The sequence below is a fragment of the Lithobates pipiens genome, unplaced genomic scaffold, assembly GCF_037356315.1.
Source record: "Lithobates pipiens isolate NorthernLeopardFrog02 unplaced genomic scaffold, aLitPip1_a1.2 Scaffold_44, whole genome shotgun sequence".
Classification (NCBI taxonomy): Eukaryota; Metazoa; Chordata; class Amphibia; order Anura; family Ranidae; genus Lithobates; species Lithobates pipiens.
Window position 1 is genome coordinate 2,807,315 of NW_027507870.1, and position 18,353 is coordinate 2,825,667.

The 18,353-nt window shown below is 43.6% G+C and overlaps 1 protein-coding gene across 1 annotated transcript in view; it reads right to left on the minus strand.

Moving 5' to 3' along the window:
- Positions 1 to 18,353, minus strand: part of LOC143956854 (uncharacterized) — a 37,547-nt gene that overhangs the window by 13,569 nt on the left and 5,625 nt on the right. Inside the window, exons 2-3 of the mRNA XM_077467022.1 lie at positions 10,851 to 10,945; positions 6,362 to 6,417 (exon numbers count right to left, since the gene is read on the minus strand). Of these exons, the coding sequence (XP_077323148.1) occupies positions 6,362 to 6,417; positions 10,851 to 10,945 (151 nt within the window). The remainder of the gene's footprint in view (positions 1 to 6,361; positions 6,418 to 10,850; positions 10,946 to 18,353) is intronic.

The following is an 18,353-nucleotide window of genomic DNA, read 5'->3' on the forward strand; positions in this document are numbered from 1 at the left end:
TCAGTACAATTACGACGTAATCTAATGAATTGACTACGGGGGACAGAGGTAAGCCAGCTTTTATGGTGACAGCTATCGATGGCAATATAGCTGTTACGATCAGTGGATTTGAAGTGGGTCTTAAAACTTAAACCCCCTGATGTAATTCCAATTTCCAAGTCCAGGAATTGTATTTTATCAGTACTGGTCTGATAGGTTAATGAAATCCCCCTATCATTGATATTCAAACCTCCAAAAAATTCACAAAGCGTGTCGGCGGTGCCTCCCCATAGGAGGAGGATGTCGTCTATGTATCGGACCCACAAAATCAGTGATGTGCTCCGCTGGGCATAGACGACATCCTCCTCCCATTTGGCCATGAAAAGATTGGCCAGGCTGGGCGCAAATTTGGCCCCCATGGCCACACCCCTTTGTTGTGAGTAATACTGGCCATCAAACCAAAAGTAACTATGACTGGTAGCAAATTCTAATAGTTCGATGATATAATCGCGTTGGCAGGAGACTAACGATTGTTCTCTGTCTAGAAAACAACGTACCGCTTCGATTCCCTTCTCCTGTGGTATACAGGTGTATAGGGATGCGACATCTGCGGTAGCTATGATACATTGTCCTTGGAACTGTATACCTTCCAATTTTTTGGTGGTGTCACCTGTATCCTGTATATATGAAGGCATTTTTCTAACGAGTGGTTGGAGATAAAAATCAATATACCTGCCTATGCGTGCTGTGACGGAATTAATACCACTCACAATTGGTCTACCGGGGGGGGGGCGTCAGACTCTTGTTGATCTTGGGCAGATAGTAGATGGTAGGTATTCTGGGGGATACCGGAACCAAAAAAGCTCTTTCCTTTTTGTTCAAAATTTTCTGTTCGAAACCCTTATCAATGAGGGTTTTTAGTTGTTTTTTGTAAATATTAGTGGGGTTGTTAGGTAATTTGCAATACCTGTCTGGCTCACCCAAAATATTCGCCATTTCTTCCTCATATTGTGTCTTATCGAGAATAACTATACCCCCTCCCTTGTCGGCAGGACGTATAATAACCTGTTTCTGGTCACAAAGAGACCTCAATGCTGCTTTCGGCAAGGAAGTAGGGTAATGATTTTTAACTGGTAATTTAGCTAGATCACTGAGTACTAAATCTCTAAAGATTTTTACTGCGGGAGCGGTGGGTACTGGAGGAGAAAAGAGAGAGGGGTTAGATAACCCCGAATGGACAGTACCTGACGTACTGGCATGATAGTCTGTACGATACGGATTAGATGTAAGATATCTCTGGATATTCATCTTCCGTGTAAATTTGTGTATATCTATAAATGTGGAAAATTTATTAAGTTTGTTAGGGGTACATCACGGAACAGTACATCACGGAACAAATGGTTCCTCGCAGCCTTAGATGGTATATCTGCCCACAGCAGGGAGAGTCCGATCCAGACTCTTGGTTCAAATATTTTAACGAGGCAGGAACCAATCTTCTTTCTTTCCTAATTTCAAAGAAAAAGGCTCGTTTAACAAATATAGATAAGGAAATCAAAGAAATTAAAGATAAATTGAATACATATAAAGGTTCGTCAGAATACACCTCCCTTTCGTCCAATTTACTCAACCATTTGGAAAAAGAGGACCGTGAACAAAAAAACAAAAAACAGAAAAAATATTACGAATGACTACAAAACAAATAATGTATTTGGGTGGCAAAAATTATTCATAGCACCGCCCCTCAATCAAACCATCCCTTCTGTGAATATAGTGAGTAGCCCGAATCCGGGAACTTCCTCCTCCCAGGACACATTGTTTCCTAGATCATACAGTGAGGTTGTACAGAAGTGGTCGGACAAGGGAACACAAAATATTCAACACTATAGTCCATATGTGTCGAATAACCAAAGAAGGGGTAGGGGTGGCCCAAGAGGCAAAAGAGGAGGACGTGGGCACCAAAGGGGTCATTCTCGTCATAGGAACACCTCTGTTCCTGGTGACTATAATAATTCTCCGTACTATTCTTCCCCACGAATAACATATCCTTCCAATCATCAAAACTACCCCCCCCCCCCCGAGAGATAAACTCCCCCAATTACTATAATCGGGGAGTTCAACATTATGAGGACATACCTTCTTCACAGAACAGGTTTGCACCTTTGCGCGACATGAGAAACTCCGACAATACATATACCAGGCACTCTCCTTCCCCCTATCCATACAATCCTCCTAATACCAATTACGAACAACAGGGTTTTTACGAAGACCCGTATACCAAAAAAAGGGGCCAAGAACGAAGAGAGGTTGTAGAGGGGGAAGGAGATCACAAAGGCGGAAAAAGAAGAAGGCTCTGATAGGCCAGGGTGTCTTCAACTTGAGCACTAAATCTTTCACGCCCGAAGAGATGTCAATTTTAGATAAGGGCTTAAAGTTTGCACCCCCTAACAAACTTAATAAATTTTCCACATTTATAGATATACACAAATTTACACGGAAGATGAATATCCAGAGATATCTCACATCTAATCCGTATCGTACAGACTATCATGCCAGTACGTCAGGTACTGTCCATTCGGGGTTATCTAACCCCTCTCTCTTTTCTCCTCCAGTACCCACTGCTCCCGCAGTAAAAATCTTTAGAGATTTAGTACTCAGTGATCTAGCTAAATTACCAGTTAAAAATCATTACCCTACTTCCTTGCCGAAAGCAGCATTGAGGTCTCTTTGTGACCAGAAACAGGTTATTATACGTCCTGCCGACAAGGGAGGGGGTATAGTTATTCTCGATAAGACACAATATGAGGAAGAAATGGCGAATATTTTGGGTGAGCCAGACACGTATTGCAAATTACCTAACAACCCCACTAATATTTACAAAAAACAACTAAAAACCCTCATTGATAAGGGTTTCGAACAAAAAATTTTGAACAAAAAGGAAAGAGCTTTTTTGGTTTCCGGTATCCCCCAGAATACCTACCATCTACTATCTGCCCAAGATCCACAAGAGTCTGACGGCCCCCCCCGGTAGACCAATTGTGAGTGGTATTAATTCCGTCACAGCACGCATAGGCAGGTATATTGATTTTTATCTCCAACCACTCGTTAGAAAAATGCCTTCATATATACAGGATACAGGTGACACCATCAAAAAATTGGAAGGTATACAGTTCCAAGGACAATGTATCATAGCTACCGCAGATGTCGCATCCCTATACACCTGTATACCATAGGAGAAGGGAATCGAAGCGGTACGTTGTTTTCTAGACAGAGAACAATCGTTAGTCTCCTGCCAACGCGATTATATCATCGAACTATTAGAATTTGCTACCAGTCATAGTTACTTTTGGTTTGATGGCCAGTATTACTCACAACAAAGGGGTGTGGCCATGGGGGCCAAATTTGCGCCCAGCCTGGCCAATCTTTTCCTGGCCAAATGGGAGGAGGATGTCGTCTATGCCCAGCGGAGCCCATCACTGATTTTGTGGGTCCGATACATAGACGACATCCTCCTCCTATGGGGAGGCACCGCCGACACGCTTTGTGAATTTTTTGGAGGTTTGAATATCAATGATAGGGGGATTTCATTAACCTATCAGACCAGTACTGATAAAATACAATTCCTGGACTTGGAAATTGGAATTACATCAGGGGGTTTAAGTTTTAAGACCCACTTCAAATCCACTGATCGTAACAGCTATATTGCCATCGATAGCTGTCACCATATTATTATTTAAAGCAACAGTTCTTGGATAAGGGATACCATGCGCCCACTCTAGAAAAACAACTACAAGAGGTCTTACATATAAACAGGGGTACTCTTTTACAGGCTAAAACTCCCCGGAATGATAATGACAAATTTAAGTGGTCTTTAATAACCACCTTTAACATGCAATACAGGCAAGTAAAAAAGATCTTCAGTAAATATTGGGGGGTTCTAAAGAAAGACCCTGTGTTGGGTCCAAATCTTCCTGAAAAAGCGAATGTTTTGTTCAGAGGCGCTCCAACTCTGCAAAGTAAAATAGCCCCTAACATCACTAATCCCCCAACTCGGCCTACTTTTTTTCACAACCTGGTAGGTTATTTCCCGTGCAAAAAATGCAGTGTGTGTCAACACAATACATTGACACAACGAAAAATTTTGGAATTTACATCCACAGTGACAGGGAGAAGTTATTCAATCAAATCTTTCTGCACCTGTAAAACTAAATACGTGGTCTATCTAATAACCTGCCCTTGTGGGAAGCAGTATGTCGGTCGTACCACCAGGCCGTTTTCCACGAGGGTTGGCGAACATATTTCCTTGATCAAAAGTAAATTGTCTAAACACACGGTGCCGAGACATTATAGGGAATGCCACAACAACGATTTACGGGGCACACAATTCGTTGCGATAGATAGATATACTCCACCCTGGAGAGGGGGGCCCCTCACACGAGGGGTCTCCAGGTTGGAGACTTATTGGATCTATGAGCTTCAGTCCCACTCCCCATTCGGTATGAATGTGGAGTGGGACATTAATGCCTTCATAGATGATTCATAAAAGTTTTGACATGTTTTTCTTTCGTTTTTTTTTTTTTTTTTTTTTTTTGGTATTTGCAGTATGTAGTTTGATATCATACAAGTTTATCCGCAGGTCTATTTCACTGGTAGATGTTCGTTTTAATGACTATTTTGATATTCATTTTATTTCATTTTATTTAATAAGACAGTTTATTTATATCATATGGTAATAATTTTAAACTATGTGATATATATTACCCATAACATGATATATTTTATGTATTGTCTTTCATTATTAAGATTATTTTATTTGTGGCCACCAGGTGTCATTGTAGCACCCTTTCTAGTAGTACTGGAGAGGAGGCAATGGGTTTATCCTATATCCAGGCCTCGTTCTCATTTTTTTGTTCCGTACCGGAAGTGACGTTCATTCACTTCCGGTTCCGGTGCGATCGCAGATGCGCACTCCCGGTCTCGGGTTGCGACCCGATGGAGAGACGGGCGTGCTTCCACGCGCATCTAGTAGGTTCGAACGAGGGCTCATGTAGGGGGAGGGCCTCTTGCAGTAATTGCATTAACACATCAAGTAGGCCTTTGCCCTTTTTCTCTTTGTATTAGCATTAATGGGTGGAACGCATTGTTATGGAGGCGTGGAACGCACGCCAGGCCGCCATTTTATTTTATTTTATTTTAACCGGAAGTGGGGCCGCTATTATCCCCAATCATGCCTCTTATGTCCAAGTATATTGGACATATGGGTGTAACGCACAAAAAACGGAGGCGTGGAACGCACGCCCGTCCGCCATCTTGGATATACCGGAAGTGGGCATGATTGTGACACATGGGGGAATGGCATCACTTCATTGTGTAAGTACTTATATAAGGCAGTATGTCAGTAGTTGGAGCCCACCCCAGATGATGACCTGTAGGTCGAAACGCGTTGGGAGGACTCCGCTACTGCCAATTTTCCTCTGATATGCTTTATTGATCATCCTGGAAATGTGAGTTTGAGCAATTTTTTTATTAAAGGATTTTTTTAAAAAAACGTTATTATGCCATGTTGGCCTTGTTTCTTCATCTTCCATGCCTGAGCCGTTGCCGGAGTTGTACATGTATATGAAAAACGGTGATTACATCTAGTCGTTTGTGCGAACCGTATGTGGCATGATTGGAACATCTAGTTTTGGGACTTCTTTGGCCGAGATTACAAGCTCTGGTTGACCCCTGAGGCGTATGTCTGCTAGGGTCATACAGATCCGGTAAGCCTGTACCCTACAAGGTGGTGGGATCGTCACAGGGTGAATTATCTTTTTTGGTCACAACACCACAGAATCCTGGTTGATATCACAATACGTTGAGATTGATATCCTGCACGTCTTTATATGGACTTTATATTTTTCATGGACTCTATCACTGTTATTAGTCATATTTGTATGTGTTTATATTGACTGGTTTTTGCTTTGTTTCTTTTTTCACCGGGATAAGTATTTATACAGTCCCCAATTAGTTTTATGCACATATTCACAGGTCACTATTTTTTTCTTATTAATTGTTTCAATACAGTACTATCCCCATTTTTCTTTTTGGGGTCATTTCACATATATTTTGCCACACAGGTGTACACATACACGTCTGTATTACTTTAAGAGTCACACATATATAAGTTGGGCGCTTACACTTTATTTTTGACATATATATATATATATATACAGTACATAGCCCCAGAAAAATATGCAATAGTCCATATGGATAGAGAAACATGGACATACAACTAATGGTATAAAATAAAAGTCAGTGGGTAAGACTCGTGAATACCCCTCGATGGGGGCATTTATTTGTAGTTAGTCTTATTACAGTATAATCATTTGTATGTAGTACATACCAGAACTGATCCATGGCTTAGATGAATGTTGGCGCCCCCCAATGCCTTCTGATTACCTGGAATGAATTCAGACAAAGAAGCTGTTAGTGGGAGTCAAGCATGAGAAACCACACAAGTCACGACTCTTCTGGTTTATAATAGAGCAAACGATCGATCATTCACTGACAAAACCAGAGGAAAAGTACATCTGATTGGTTACAGAGGGCATTGGTAAACCCTCAGCCAGGGCACGTGCCCCAGGTCTTCTACCGAGTGCCCAGGTTTCTTCTGAGATACGTAGATGAGATACGTAGATGATACATTCTATCCATTATACAGTTTTGGAACGTCCGCTTTTCAATCCAACTTGTGACGGAACCGTCCAGCACGCGGCTTTGGCGGCAGGCGACAGTGGCAGGTGTCCCTCCCTCCCCCCCCGCTGATGTAGATAACTGCAAATAGATTAGGGACCCTAAAGTTGTCAATGGGTATCTCATATAACCCTCCAAAAAAAAAAGTAACATCCAAGTCCAATCCCAATATAAATGATATTCAAGTTATTTAAAAATGAACATAAGAACCTGTCAGGTAAAAGTGCTGTACACCTAATCCCAACAGTTGGTAATATCCATACAACATCATGGGATTCAACACAGAGATAAAAACTATTATTTGCAGCTTCAATGATGGGATATTATGAACTCTGCGCGTTTCGCAGAACAAGTCCGCTTCCTCAGGAGATATGGAGGTGCCAGATTATATGTACTTTTTGCACATCTACATTTTTTTTTTTAAATATACCAAAGCAAATTCTCGCAGAAAACCAGTACAGACTTATCCTCGTGCACATTGCACTGCTGCTCATACTTTTGGGCAAAAAGGGCAACACCAGGCGTGCTGTGATGTTTCTGCGTGCATGCATGCGCACATAGAAATTGGGATGCACGCTTGGCACCCAGCAGCAGTGGCGGCCCATTCAAGCAGGGCAAAGGGGTGCTGCCCCCCTAATCCATGCGCCCAGCCCCTAATCTACATGCAGGGCACCGGACGCATAGATTCCAGTGGACGCATAGATTTAAAAAAAGGGGCGGACTAGGGGCGCAGAGCTCTGCGGTCCGAGCCCACCCATTTGTGCGACTATAGCGAAAATAATAATATTTGCTATTGTCTTCCTGATTCTCCTCCCGGCCAATCAGGAAGCCCCAATTGGCCAGGGAGTCTTTGGACTCCCTGGCCAATCATGTCTCAGGACACACTTCCTGTTCAGCCGGGAGGAGAATGTTTCTCTGTAGGTTGTATTTTTCTACCTGTGTATGACCCGGCTTCTCCCTGGACTTCGCCTCTGCTCTCTGCTTCAACCTTGCTCATCTAGTTACTTTGACCTTGGCCTGTTCACTGGACTTGTCTCTGCCTGCTGATTTAGTACTGCCTTGCCCGGCTATTACCGACCTGGCCTATTTTCTGGACTTGTCTCTGCCTGCTGATTCTCTACTGCCTTGCCCGGCTAATACCGACCTGGCCTATTTTCTGGACTTGTCTCTGTCTGTTAAATCTGTACTGCCTTGCTTGGCTATTACCGACCTTGGCCTGTTTCCTGGACTTGTCTCTGCCTGCTGATTCTGTACTGTCTTGCCCGGTTTTTACCGACCTTGGCCTGTTTCCTGAACTTGTCTCTGCCTGCTGATTCTGTACTGCCTTGCTCGGCTATTACCGACCTTGGCCTGTTTCCTGGACTTGTCTCTGCCTGCTGATTCTGTACTGCCTTGCCCGGCTATTACCGACCTGGCCTATTTTCTGGACTTGTCTCTGCCTGCTGATTCTATACTGCCTTGGCCGGCTATTACCGATCTGGCCTATTTTCTGGACTTGTCTCTGCCTGCTGATTCTATACTGCCTTGCCTGGCTATTACCGACATTGGCCTGTTTCCTGGACTTGTCTCTGCCTGCTGATTCTATACTGCCTTGCTTGGCTATTACCGACCTTGGCCTGTTTCTCTACCTGTCGATTTGGTCCCTTGCTGCCCTGGCTGTCGCTGACTGCTCTGGTGCCAAGCTGCTTCAGCATCCTGTCCTGAAGACTGCGACTTCCAGCTCTACCTGCCTAAAGAGCGGACAATGCCAGCCAGCTACTCGGTCACTCGTGCCACTCTGTGCCCTCACACTCTTTGTCTCCACCTTCAGGAGTGTTGGGTAGGAAGTGCAAGAGAGGCCTCCACACCATTCCTGTCTTCTCTAGGTAGGTGATATATGGTTTAGTGGCTAATGTACTACTTACCAGGGGATAAAAGATGACTCCGGGATGTGGCAATTTGGATCTAAGTCCCCTATAACGTGACACCTTAGAAAACTCAGAGCCTGGTTTAATCAATGAGTGAGCCATTTCTGGTTTTGGTTTCATGCAATCCTCCATTAATACTCTCCACAGACCCCTGTCCTAAATTATATGGTTTTTATAAATGTAGATGTGTAAAAAATGTACATATAACATAATCTGTAAGCTCCACATCTCCTGAGGAAGCCGATTCAGTCTGTGAAATGTGTACAGTTCATAATGTCCCATCCAGGGCTGGGACACAGGGTGGGCAGTAGGGGCGGCTTCCCTCTGCACTGTGAGGGGCGGCAGGGGAAAATAATTGTTCTGTGGAGGTGTGCTGGGACTATTGATGGGATTTGTGTTGGGAGAGGCGATGGGGAAGAAGATTTGTGCTAGTGTGCAACAAGGTTCTTCAAACATGGGACTTTAATGGACCATGAACATAGGTGATTCTTATAAAATTAAGAATGTTATTGTTACATAAATAGAATTTTAACAATACTTGTTGAATGATAAAAACAAACACATAGTGAAATACAACAGAAAAATTGGAATAACCCAATTCCACTGTCAGAGGGACAGAGGAAATCCAACGCGCTTCAACAGATAGATTAGAAGTCTTCTTCAGGGACAATGGGTTAAAGATTTCCAGATATATGTTTAATTCCATGTGTTGTGTGTTTCAACCAAGAGAGATCAAAGCTCAAAAAGTAAAAGGAGACCAGAGTGCCAAAGCAGCACCCAGGAACCAGAGCAGGATGGAGATGAAAGGTGCCTATAAATTGACCATGCGTGGGAATGTGCCAACCTAAAAGGGGGCCGGAGCAGTATGAGAGACCAGGCCACAGAAATTTCTATGTCTTAAAAGTTCAAGACTGGTCGCTAAATACGGGATTTTAATCTGAATGACATTTATCCAGAATACAATCCGGTCACAGGTGGTCTGGAAGGTTGGTCAGAAGTATATCATTTAAAAGGCCATCCAGAGATGCCAAAGTATAAAGCTGGTGAGCCGGTCTATAGAACCTGGCTAGACATAACAAGTTACGCCTTAAAGCGGAGGTCCACCCTAAAGTGGACCTTCCGCTCATTGGAATCCCCCCCCTCCGGCGCCACAATTGGCACCTTTCAGGGGGGAGGGGGGTGCAGGTACCTGTACAGTACAGGTATCTGCACCCACTTCCGGCGTAGATTCTGTAGAAGGTACGCCCCTTTCCGCAGAATCTACGCCCCTTTCCGAAAGTTCCCCGCTGCCTGCTGGGAAACACACGGATCCCAGAGACAGCGGGGACCATCCTTATTGCGCAGCGCGACTCGCGCATGCGCAGTAGGGAACCGGGAAATGAAGCCGAAAGGCTCCACTTCCTGATTCCCATACCCAAGATGGCGGCGGCAGCACCCGAGAGACGATCGAGAGATCGGCTTCGGGTGCCGACATCGCGGGCGCGCTGGGCGGGTAAGTGTCATTATTTTAAAAGTCAGCAGCTGCAGTATTTGTAGCTGCTGGCTTTTTAAAAAAAAAAAACGGCGGAACTCCCGGCGGACTCTCGCTTTAATGGTGTAGTCTGGACATAAATTTCCCTGTGTCTCTCGGTTGAAGGTTGTTTTTTGGGGGGGTTTGGGGTTTGTGCTAGTTGGGATGACTGGGGTATTTGTTCTAGGAGGAGAAATTTGGGGGAGACGTTAGAAGGGGGAATCTGGAAGATTTTGTGATGAGGGGGGGATTTGTGCTAAGAGGGGAAATTTGAGGAGTATAGGATTTGTACTGGGGAGTTTTTATTTGGGGGGGGTGGATTTAAGCTGGAGGCATATGGAAAATGGGAGGATTTGAGCGGGGGGGAGTGTGGCAAAGATTTGTGCTGAAGAGGGGATTTCAACAAGGGGCAGATTTTTATTGGGATGAGGGGGAATTTATGCTTAGGGGGTAAGCATGTAGATTAGTGCTCGGTTTTTAGGGGTGGGGATTTTTGCTGACACATAGTGCTCATACATCTTGGTAGTGGGGGGGGGGGGCGCAATTTGGCATGCTCGCCCTGGGCTCTAGATGACTTTGTCCTGGCACTGGCCCCATCGACCATGCTATGAATTTTATTTTTACTGGGATTGTACTTGGATGTTGTGTGTGCTTTGGGATGTCCATTGGCCCCTTTAAAGTCCCTTCAACAACAACCACCCATCCAATACTTCCTTCCTTACGTTTAAGTTTCCGATTTCTTCTCCACAGAAGAAAAACACATGTTGCCAGAATGAGGACAGCCATAATGAGGCAAGGAACCAAGATCTGTATCATCCTGTAAAAGAAAAGTAAAAGAGAGATTACACCAACCATCACATGAAGATAGTAGCATCCTCCAGTGGTGAATAGGCTGACAGTGTTATAGGATGTTCTTTTGACCTCACCAAACATTACCCCCTACTGGGTGTATATAGTAAGTGTGGTGGTGACATTAGACTGTTAGCTCCTCTGAGGAACATGGACTGATGTGAATAGAGCCATATACTCCATGCAGCCTGTAAGTAAATAAGTGATACTGATAACTGTCTAGCTACTTTCGGACCACCCGCCGACATTATACGACGGTTAATTTTGGAACTGGGCAGTGAGGGGTCAGAACTAGGCACCACAACTGATGAGGTAAATAGAAACAACTGGAAAAGAACAAGCGGGACTTTAAATGTAACAAAAATAATGAACAAATAGATATATAAAAATATAAATTTTATTAAACATTGGTTTCTTTCAAATGTTCAGGAAGCATATAATTCATATAACACGTGCAACCACTTCTTACTCTACACGTTTCGCTCATAAGAGCTTCCTCAGGAGATTTTGAAAGTGCTGCATGAAGTTCAATACTACAAAAGAAACAAATAATTATGAATAATTGTACTTAAAGATTATTGTGACAATAGTGTCAAAAAGATGACATAACATATCCTAAATCTTGATTTTTTTACATTTTTTCAAAAATTGATAACGAGTTGAGAATGCATGCCTACCAGATGCTTTTGTTCGCAATGACACTTGAATTAATCGGACAATTCTGATTCCTAGACTGGAGCCTGAGTTATAGGGGCACATGTGCAACCACAGGGAGAGGATAAGATTCTGAAATGTATAGAAACCACAAATACATTTTGAACTTTAGGACCCTAATTGATCAAAACCAGGATCATAGAAATAGAAAGATAGAAATAGAAAATCTCCATAGGCGACGTTTAAAAAATTCTACAGGTTGCATGTTTTGAGTTACAGAGGGGGTCTAGGGCTAGAATTATTTCCCTCACTCTACCGATCGCGGCGATACCTCACATGTGTGGTTTGACCACTGTTTTCATAAGTGGCCGCTACACATGTATGTGTTCGCTTCTGCGCGCGAGTTCTTATTTATTTTACTTGATTTTATTTATTTTTACACTGTTATTAAAGTGGTTGTAAACCTTTACAAACCACTTTGACCTACAGGTAAGCCTAGATTAAGGCTTACCTGTAGGTCCAAGAAATATCTCCCAAACCTATACGGTTTAGGAGATATTTGCCCGAAGATGCATAGTAGTCCATTATGCTTTGCCTTTGCAGGGAATGAAAGAGGAAGTAAACTCATCAGGGTTTACTTCCTCTTTAAAAAAAATTGAATCACTTTTATTCCTATTACAAGGAATGTAAACATCCCTTGTAATAGAAAAAAGCATGACAGGTCCTCTTAAATATGAGATCTGGGGTCAACAGAATCCACCGGGCCTCCCGCTGTAGAAGTAGCTTGTCATTGTCACCCCCTCTCTCATTCTTTGGTAAGTATTCCAAAGCAAATAATGCATTTTTGACAGGTTAAATGCAAGGAAGAGACCCATATGTCGACTAATGGGTGTCTCCATTCTGGACTTAGAGACTAATTTGACGTGATCACGAATAGGGAGGAGAGAACGGCCTTTTTGTTTTGCCCACATAGTATGCACCACAATCACACATCATGATATAAACCACCCCAACCGATATACAATGGAAAAAAGACACACCAGGAGACCAGGAAGCCTAATGATTCAGTAGGTACTCGCCTCGGCTCGCCTCCGCACACAATGAATTTAGAAGAAATGGCCGCAAACCACTGTAGATCAAAATCCTTTTTATTTGGACTTCCCAAAAAATGACAGGTATCAGAATACTGGCAAGTTGGCAAGAAATCGTGGTTTAACGATGTGTCCATCAGCCAATGTAATCTACTGAGCTTCATGAATGTATCAACAGAAGTTGCATTTACCGCAGGGAAACGTTCCCGTGTGCTCATTCCGACCTGTTTTCTTGGATTGGTGGTGACTGTGGACCAAACTGTCTCTTAGGGATTTGGATCTCCTGAAGGTTATTACCGGGTAAGTTTTTAAATATTTACAATTTTTAATTATATTTTAAATATTTTGATACAGTTGGATCAGCAAGTAGTAAATACCAATATTTTTGCATTATGCTCCTGACTTGTATTTGTTGCCCAGAGTAGCGGGTAATCAGTCTTACCCCACACTCGGGTTAAGTAACTTTTTTGCCATGAATGAGTTCTACCCTGTCCTGATTCTTTGCTCGGTTATAGGCCTTTTTGAGGCATTTGTTGCTGTAGCCTCTTTCTTATAGGGGAGATTATCACGCCTTAGCCTCTTTCTCAAAATCAACATCTCTGCTATAATTTCGTTTTAATCGCAAGTACTGGCTATATGGAATACTCATAACCAGAGGTGATGGATGACAACTATCAGCGTGTAGAATAGAGTCCCCGGCTGAGGATTTTCTAAATAATGTGGAACTGAGACTACCATCAGGATTAATAAACTGAACATCCAAAAAGCTCAGTATTTGTTCATGATAATTAATAGTGAACTTTAGATTGTTAACTTTCAAAGTGTCAAAAAAAGCAAGCAACTCATTTTGTGTTCCTGTCCATATAAAAAAAAAATGTTGTCGATAAAACGATGCCATATGAGCGCCTTTGCAAAAAAATCCTGCATATCTTCCTTGTAGAACAAGTCACGCTCCCACCCCCCAGGTACAGGTTGGTGTATGATGGGGCACATTTGGTCCCCATCGCCACCCCCTGCATCTGGAGGTAGTGGGAGCGTTTAAAAAGAAAAACATTGTTCGATAATATGAATCGTAACAAATCAAGAATTAATTTATTGTAAGATCCAGCTGTTCGATCTCGTTCCTGAATGAAGTCCCCCCAACCCCCAATTTGTGGGGGATGGAGTTGTAGAGGGCCTCTACATCAATAGCCACCAATAGGGCACCCTCGGGGATAGTATCCTTAATGTGGGAAGTCAATGACCCCACATGTGGTCAAAGATATTCGTCCACCAGCTGGCTAGGCTAGCTGCCTCCGTAAGGCATCCATTCCCTGAGACGATTGGTCGGCCTGGGGGGATAGGTTAAGCTCTTATGAATTTTGGGCAATGCATATAGTGTTGGGGTTTTTGGTGATTGAGTATTCAAAAATTCCGACTTTTTTTTAGTAATAACATTATTGTGATAGGCGGAACCTATTAATTTCCTATATTGGATCAATGTTTTTAACAAAGCCCTCAGATACCCTTTTGGTACTAATCTCTATTATTGAGAAGGTCCATAACCATATTTTCATACTGGGCACAATCCATTACCACTAGGTTGCCCCCCATTGTCTTAGGGTTTAATGACTAAATTGGGATTCTGTTGCAAGGATCGAACAGCTTCCCGTTGGTCAGAGGTTAAATTTGAATGGGAAATCCATTTCCATTTAGTTTGATGTATTTCATTAGTAACCTGCTGTGTAAATGCCCACATATTTGGGTTTGCTCGAAGAGCAGGAAATGTTTGAGATCTGGGCTTATATTCTTTGGAAAAGAATGGAATTGATGGAGCGTCGGCCGGAGGGACAACCTCCGAATGAGACAGAGGTTCCCCTTGAGAGGTGGGCTCGGCCTCATCGGTAGGGCCTTCCTCCCAAAGCTCCATCAAGTCATCAAGGGCCTTGATATCATTGATTGTCATTTCACTCCATAGGGGGGTTGTTTAAAGATTGAGTTGTTTCTTGGTTTTGATTTTTATCATAGATGGCTTTAGCCCTTGTACACACGGTCGGACATTCCGATGGACAATGTCCGATAGGACCATGTTGTCGGATAATCCAACAGTGTGTGGGCTCCATCGGACTGTTTCCGTCGGAGTATCCGACGGACAAAGTTTTCCAGCTGGGCTATAAAATTTTCCGACAACATGATCTGATCGGACTTTGTCCGATCATGTGTTGAGAATTCCGGACAAAGTGCCACGCATGCTCAGATCAAATTCCTAGACCAAAGCTATTGGCTACTAGCCTGAACGTAGTCCCGTCCTAATGAAATAACGTCATCACGTTAAGTACGATCGGATTTTCTGACAACTTTGTCCGACCGTGTGTATGCAACAGTTTCGGACAAAATCCGTCGGACAAAATCCATCGAAATTGGTTGTCGGAATGTCCGACCGTGTGTACAAGGGCTAAAACATTCGTTTCCATGAAAATAAATTTGAGGACTCGAACATGTTGGAAATTTTTTGAAAAACTAACGATTTTCTAAATCAATGATGGGAGAATCGTGCCAGAAATGTAACAAGAGAAAAAAATGCGCATGTGCAAGAAAATAAAAATTTACAGAGAGAAAAGAAGATTCCCGGCCACGAAAATTATTTTCTGTAGGAACATGAGGTGAAATTGAAGGCTTGGTCGTCCGAATTTCGAAAATCAATCATCGGATCACAAAAAAAATGAACTTTCTGATTTTGAAAAGAAAATTTGTTCAAAAATCGACCATGTATAGCCTGCTTTATGTGACTAGGTGCAGGTGTAAGAGGCATTTGGGACGCACCATAAAAGTACAGTCCCTCCTGCTTGATCCAAAGGGCCCATCTGTGTCTGAGATATGGATAATCTGCCCGGTACTGATCGCGCATTAGATTGGGTCCGACCTGTTTTGGGAATGCGCTTAGGTGTCGATAATTGTGCATTTTCAATATCTTGCTTGTGCTTGTGAGGTCCCTATGGTTGCACATGTGCCCCTATAACTCAGGCTCCAGTATAGGAATTAGAATTGTTTGATTGATTCACGTGTCATTGCTAACAAAACCATCTGGTAGGCATGCATTCTCAGCTGATTATCAATTTTTGAAAATATGTATATAATCACAATTTATGATATGTTATGTAATCTTTTTGACACTATTGTCACAATAATCTTTCAGTACAATTATTCATAATTCTTTGTTTCTTTTGTAGTATTTAACTTCATGCAGCACTTTCAAAAGCTCCTGAGGAAGCTCTAATGAGCGAAACATGTACAGTAAGAAGTGGTTGCCCGTGTTTTATGAATTATATGCTTCCTGAACATTTTGAAGAAACTGATGTTTAATAAAATGGATATTTTTATATATCTATTTGTACATTATTTTTGGTACCTTTAAAGTCCAGTTTGTTCTTTACCATCTGTTTCTATTATATGGCAGCTGTTCAATGCGAAATACCATTGTTATGGCAACAGATCCGGTCTCGGATTCACCGCATGATCACTTTTAGCGGCGGTGGGAAAGGTGCCCCCCTCCCCCTCCCGCCACTCCCCGGTGGTATCCACCACTTACCGGAGCCATCGTTAGCGGTTGAGACGATCCGGTCCTTTCCCCTCTGAGACTGGATGCCGAGTGATGGAAAGGTGGCCCCCACTCGGCTCCATACTATTGGATGACGGAAGGGACGTTGCTTCTGCCCAATGGTCTTAAAGGGGACTTTTTTTATTGAAAAAAAAAAAAGAAATGTATTTATTTTTATTGCATGTAAGTGTAAATGTGAGATCTGAGGTTTTTTTTACTCCAGATCTCACATTCAAGAGGTCCTGTCATTCTTTTATTTTCTATTACAAGGAATGTTTACATTCCTTGTAATAGGAATAAAAGTGGCCCAAATGGACATGGACGTGATGATGTACGACCGGACTAGAATAAGGAAGTTCATAGGCAGTAGCCAATAGCTGCCCTAGCGTCTGTTTTCATCTGTCGGACTAGCATACAGACGAACTGATTTTTCGACCAGACTTGAGTCCGTCGGAAAGATTTGAAATATGTTCTAAATCTAAAGTCCGTCTGATTTTTCAACGGCAAAGGTCCGATGAAGCCCACACATGGTCAAATTGTCCGACGGATTTGTTCCGTCAAACCTTTGCTGTCGAAAAGTCTGGCCGTGTGTACATGGCATTAGGAAGCTCCCATGCGGATTAGGCCAGCCAAGCTCTGTGTCCCAACCAGGGAGGTTCACCCTTCTATTTATCCTTTATTACCATTTTCATTGGGCAGGGCCACCATTACAAACCATTGGGGCCCCATACAGCCTACCTGATAAGACTGGGTCCCCCCTCTAGAAAACCTGTTTACCTCTTATATTACAGAATTGCAACGGCAGTAGAAGAGCCTTTGAGTGTGCTGCTGACTTGGGATTGGTGGAGGGCAAGGTAGCCCCAGTCCCACTGGTGAGGGTATAAATAGGGCAGCGGGATGGGAAGCTCTAGAGCAGATTTTCTCAACCTTTTTAACACAGAGGAACCCTTGAAATAACCTTTCGGTCTCAGGGAACCCCTGTTAAAAATTGCTATATCTGCAACTCATGATACATCAGTGGGATGGTCAATGGAAGAGTGCTCCTTACATTTGTGGTCTTGGGGAAGAATTTCCCCCTACAGGTAGCTAAAAATATCATTGGTGTCACTGGGAACTTATCTGAGAGGCAAACATTGGTCATTGTTTAAGGAACCCCTAGCAACCATTGGAGGAACCCTGGTTGAGAAACCCTGCTCTAGAGCAGAGTTCCAAGTTGGAAGAGAGGAGAACTGATAACTGAAGACTTGTAGCAGACACTTTTGTCTACAGCTGTGCTGGGATGGGGCCGGACCCCTTGAGGTCAGCAGCAAAGCCCGCCACTAGTACTAGAGTACTGCCTATAACCCCCTATATATTGGCATTAGTGATGCACCGAAATTTCGGCCGCCGAAACATATCGGCCGAAAAATGCCCTTTTCGGCAATTTGCAGAAAGAGAAAAACGGCCGATAATGGAGCCGAAAATGGGGCATGGCCTGGGTGGGGGCGGGGCTCCGCCCCCGCCCCTGGTGACGCCCATCATGAGGGGTGTATAGCGCAGGAGAGCCACCTCCGCCGCCTGTTTGATCACAGCGCGGGGAACATCACAGCTTTCATTTCAATAGCTGTGTGTTCCCGGCCGCGCGCCGTCACACACAGCACCTCCCCCTTGTCCGGGCACTTAGATAGACAGATCATTCGCAGGATTGGACGGATGATCTGTCTATCAAAGTGCCCGGACAAGGGGGAGGGGCTGCGCGTGACGGCGCGCGGCCGGGAACACACAGCTATTGAAATGAAAGCTGTGATGTTCCCGGCGCTGTGATCAAACAGGCAGCGGAGGCGGCTCTCTTCCCTGCACACAGTGCACAGGCTGGCTGCAAAATGGCACACAGGCTGCAATGGGACACACTGGCTGCAATTGGCTGCAATGGGGCACACTGGCTGCAATGGGGCACACTGGCTGCAATGGGGCACACTGGCTGCAATTGGCTGCAATGGGGCACACTGGTTGCAATTGGCTGCAATGGGGCACACTAGCTGCAATTGGCTGCAATTGGGCACACTGGCTGCAAT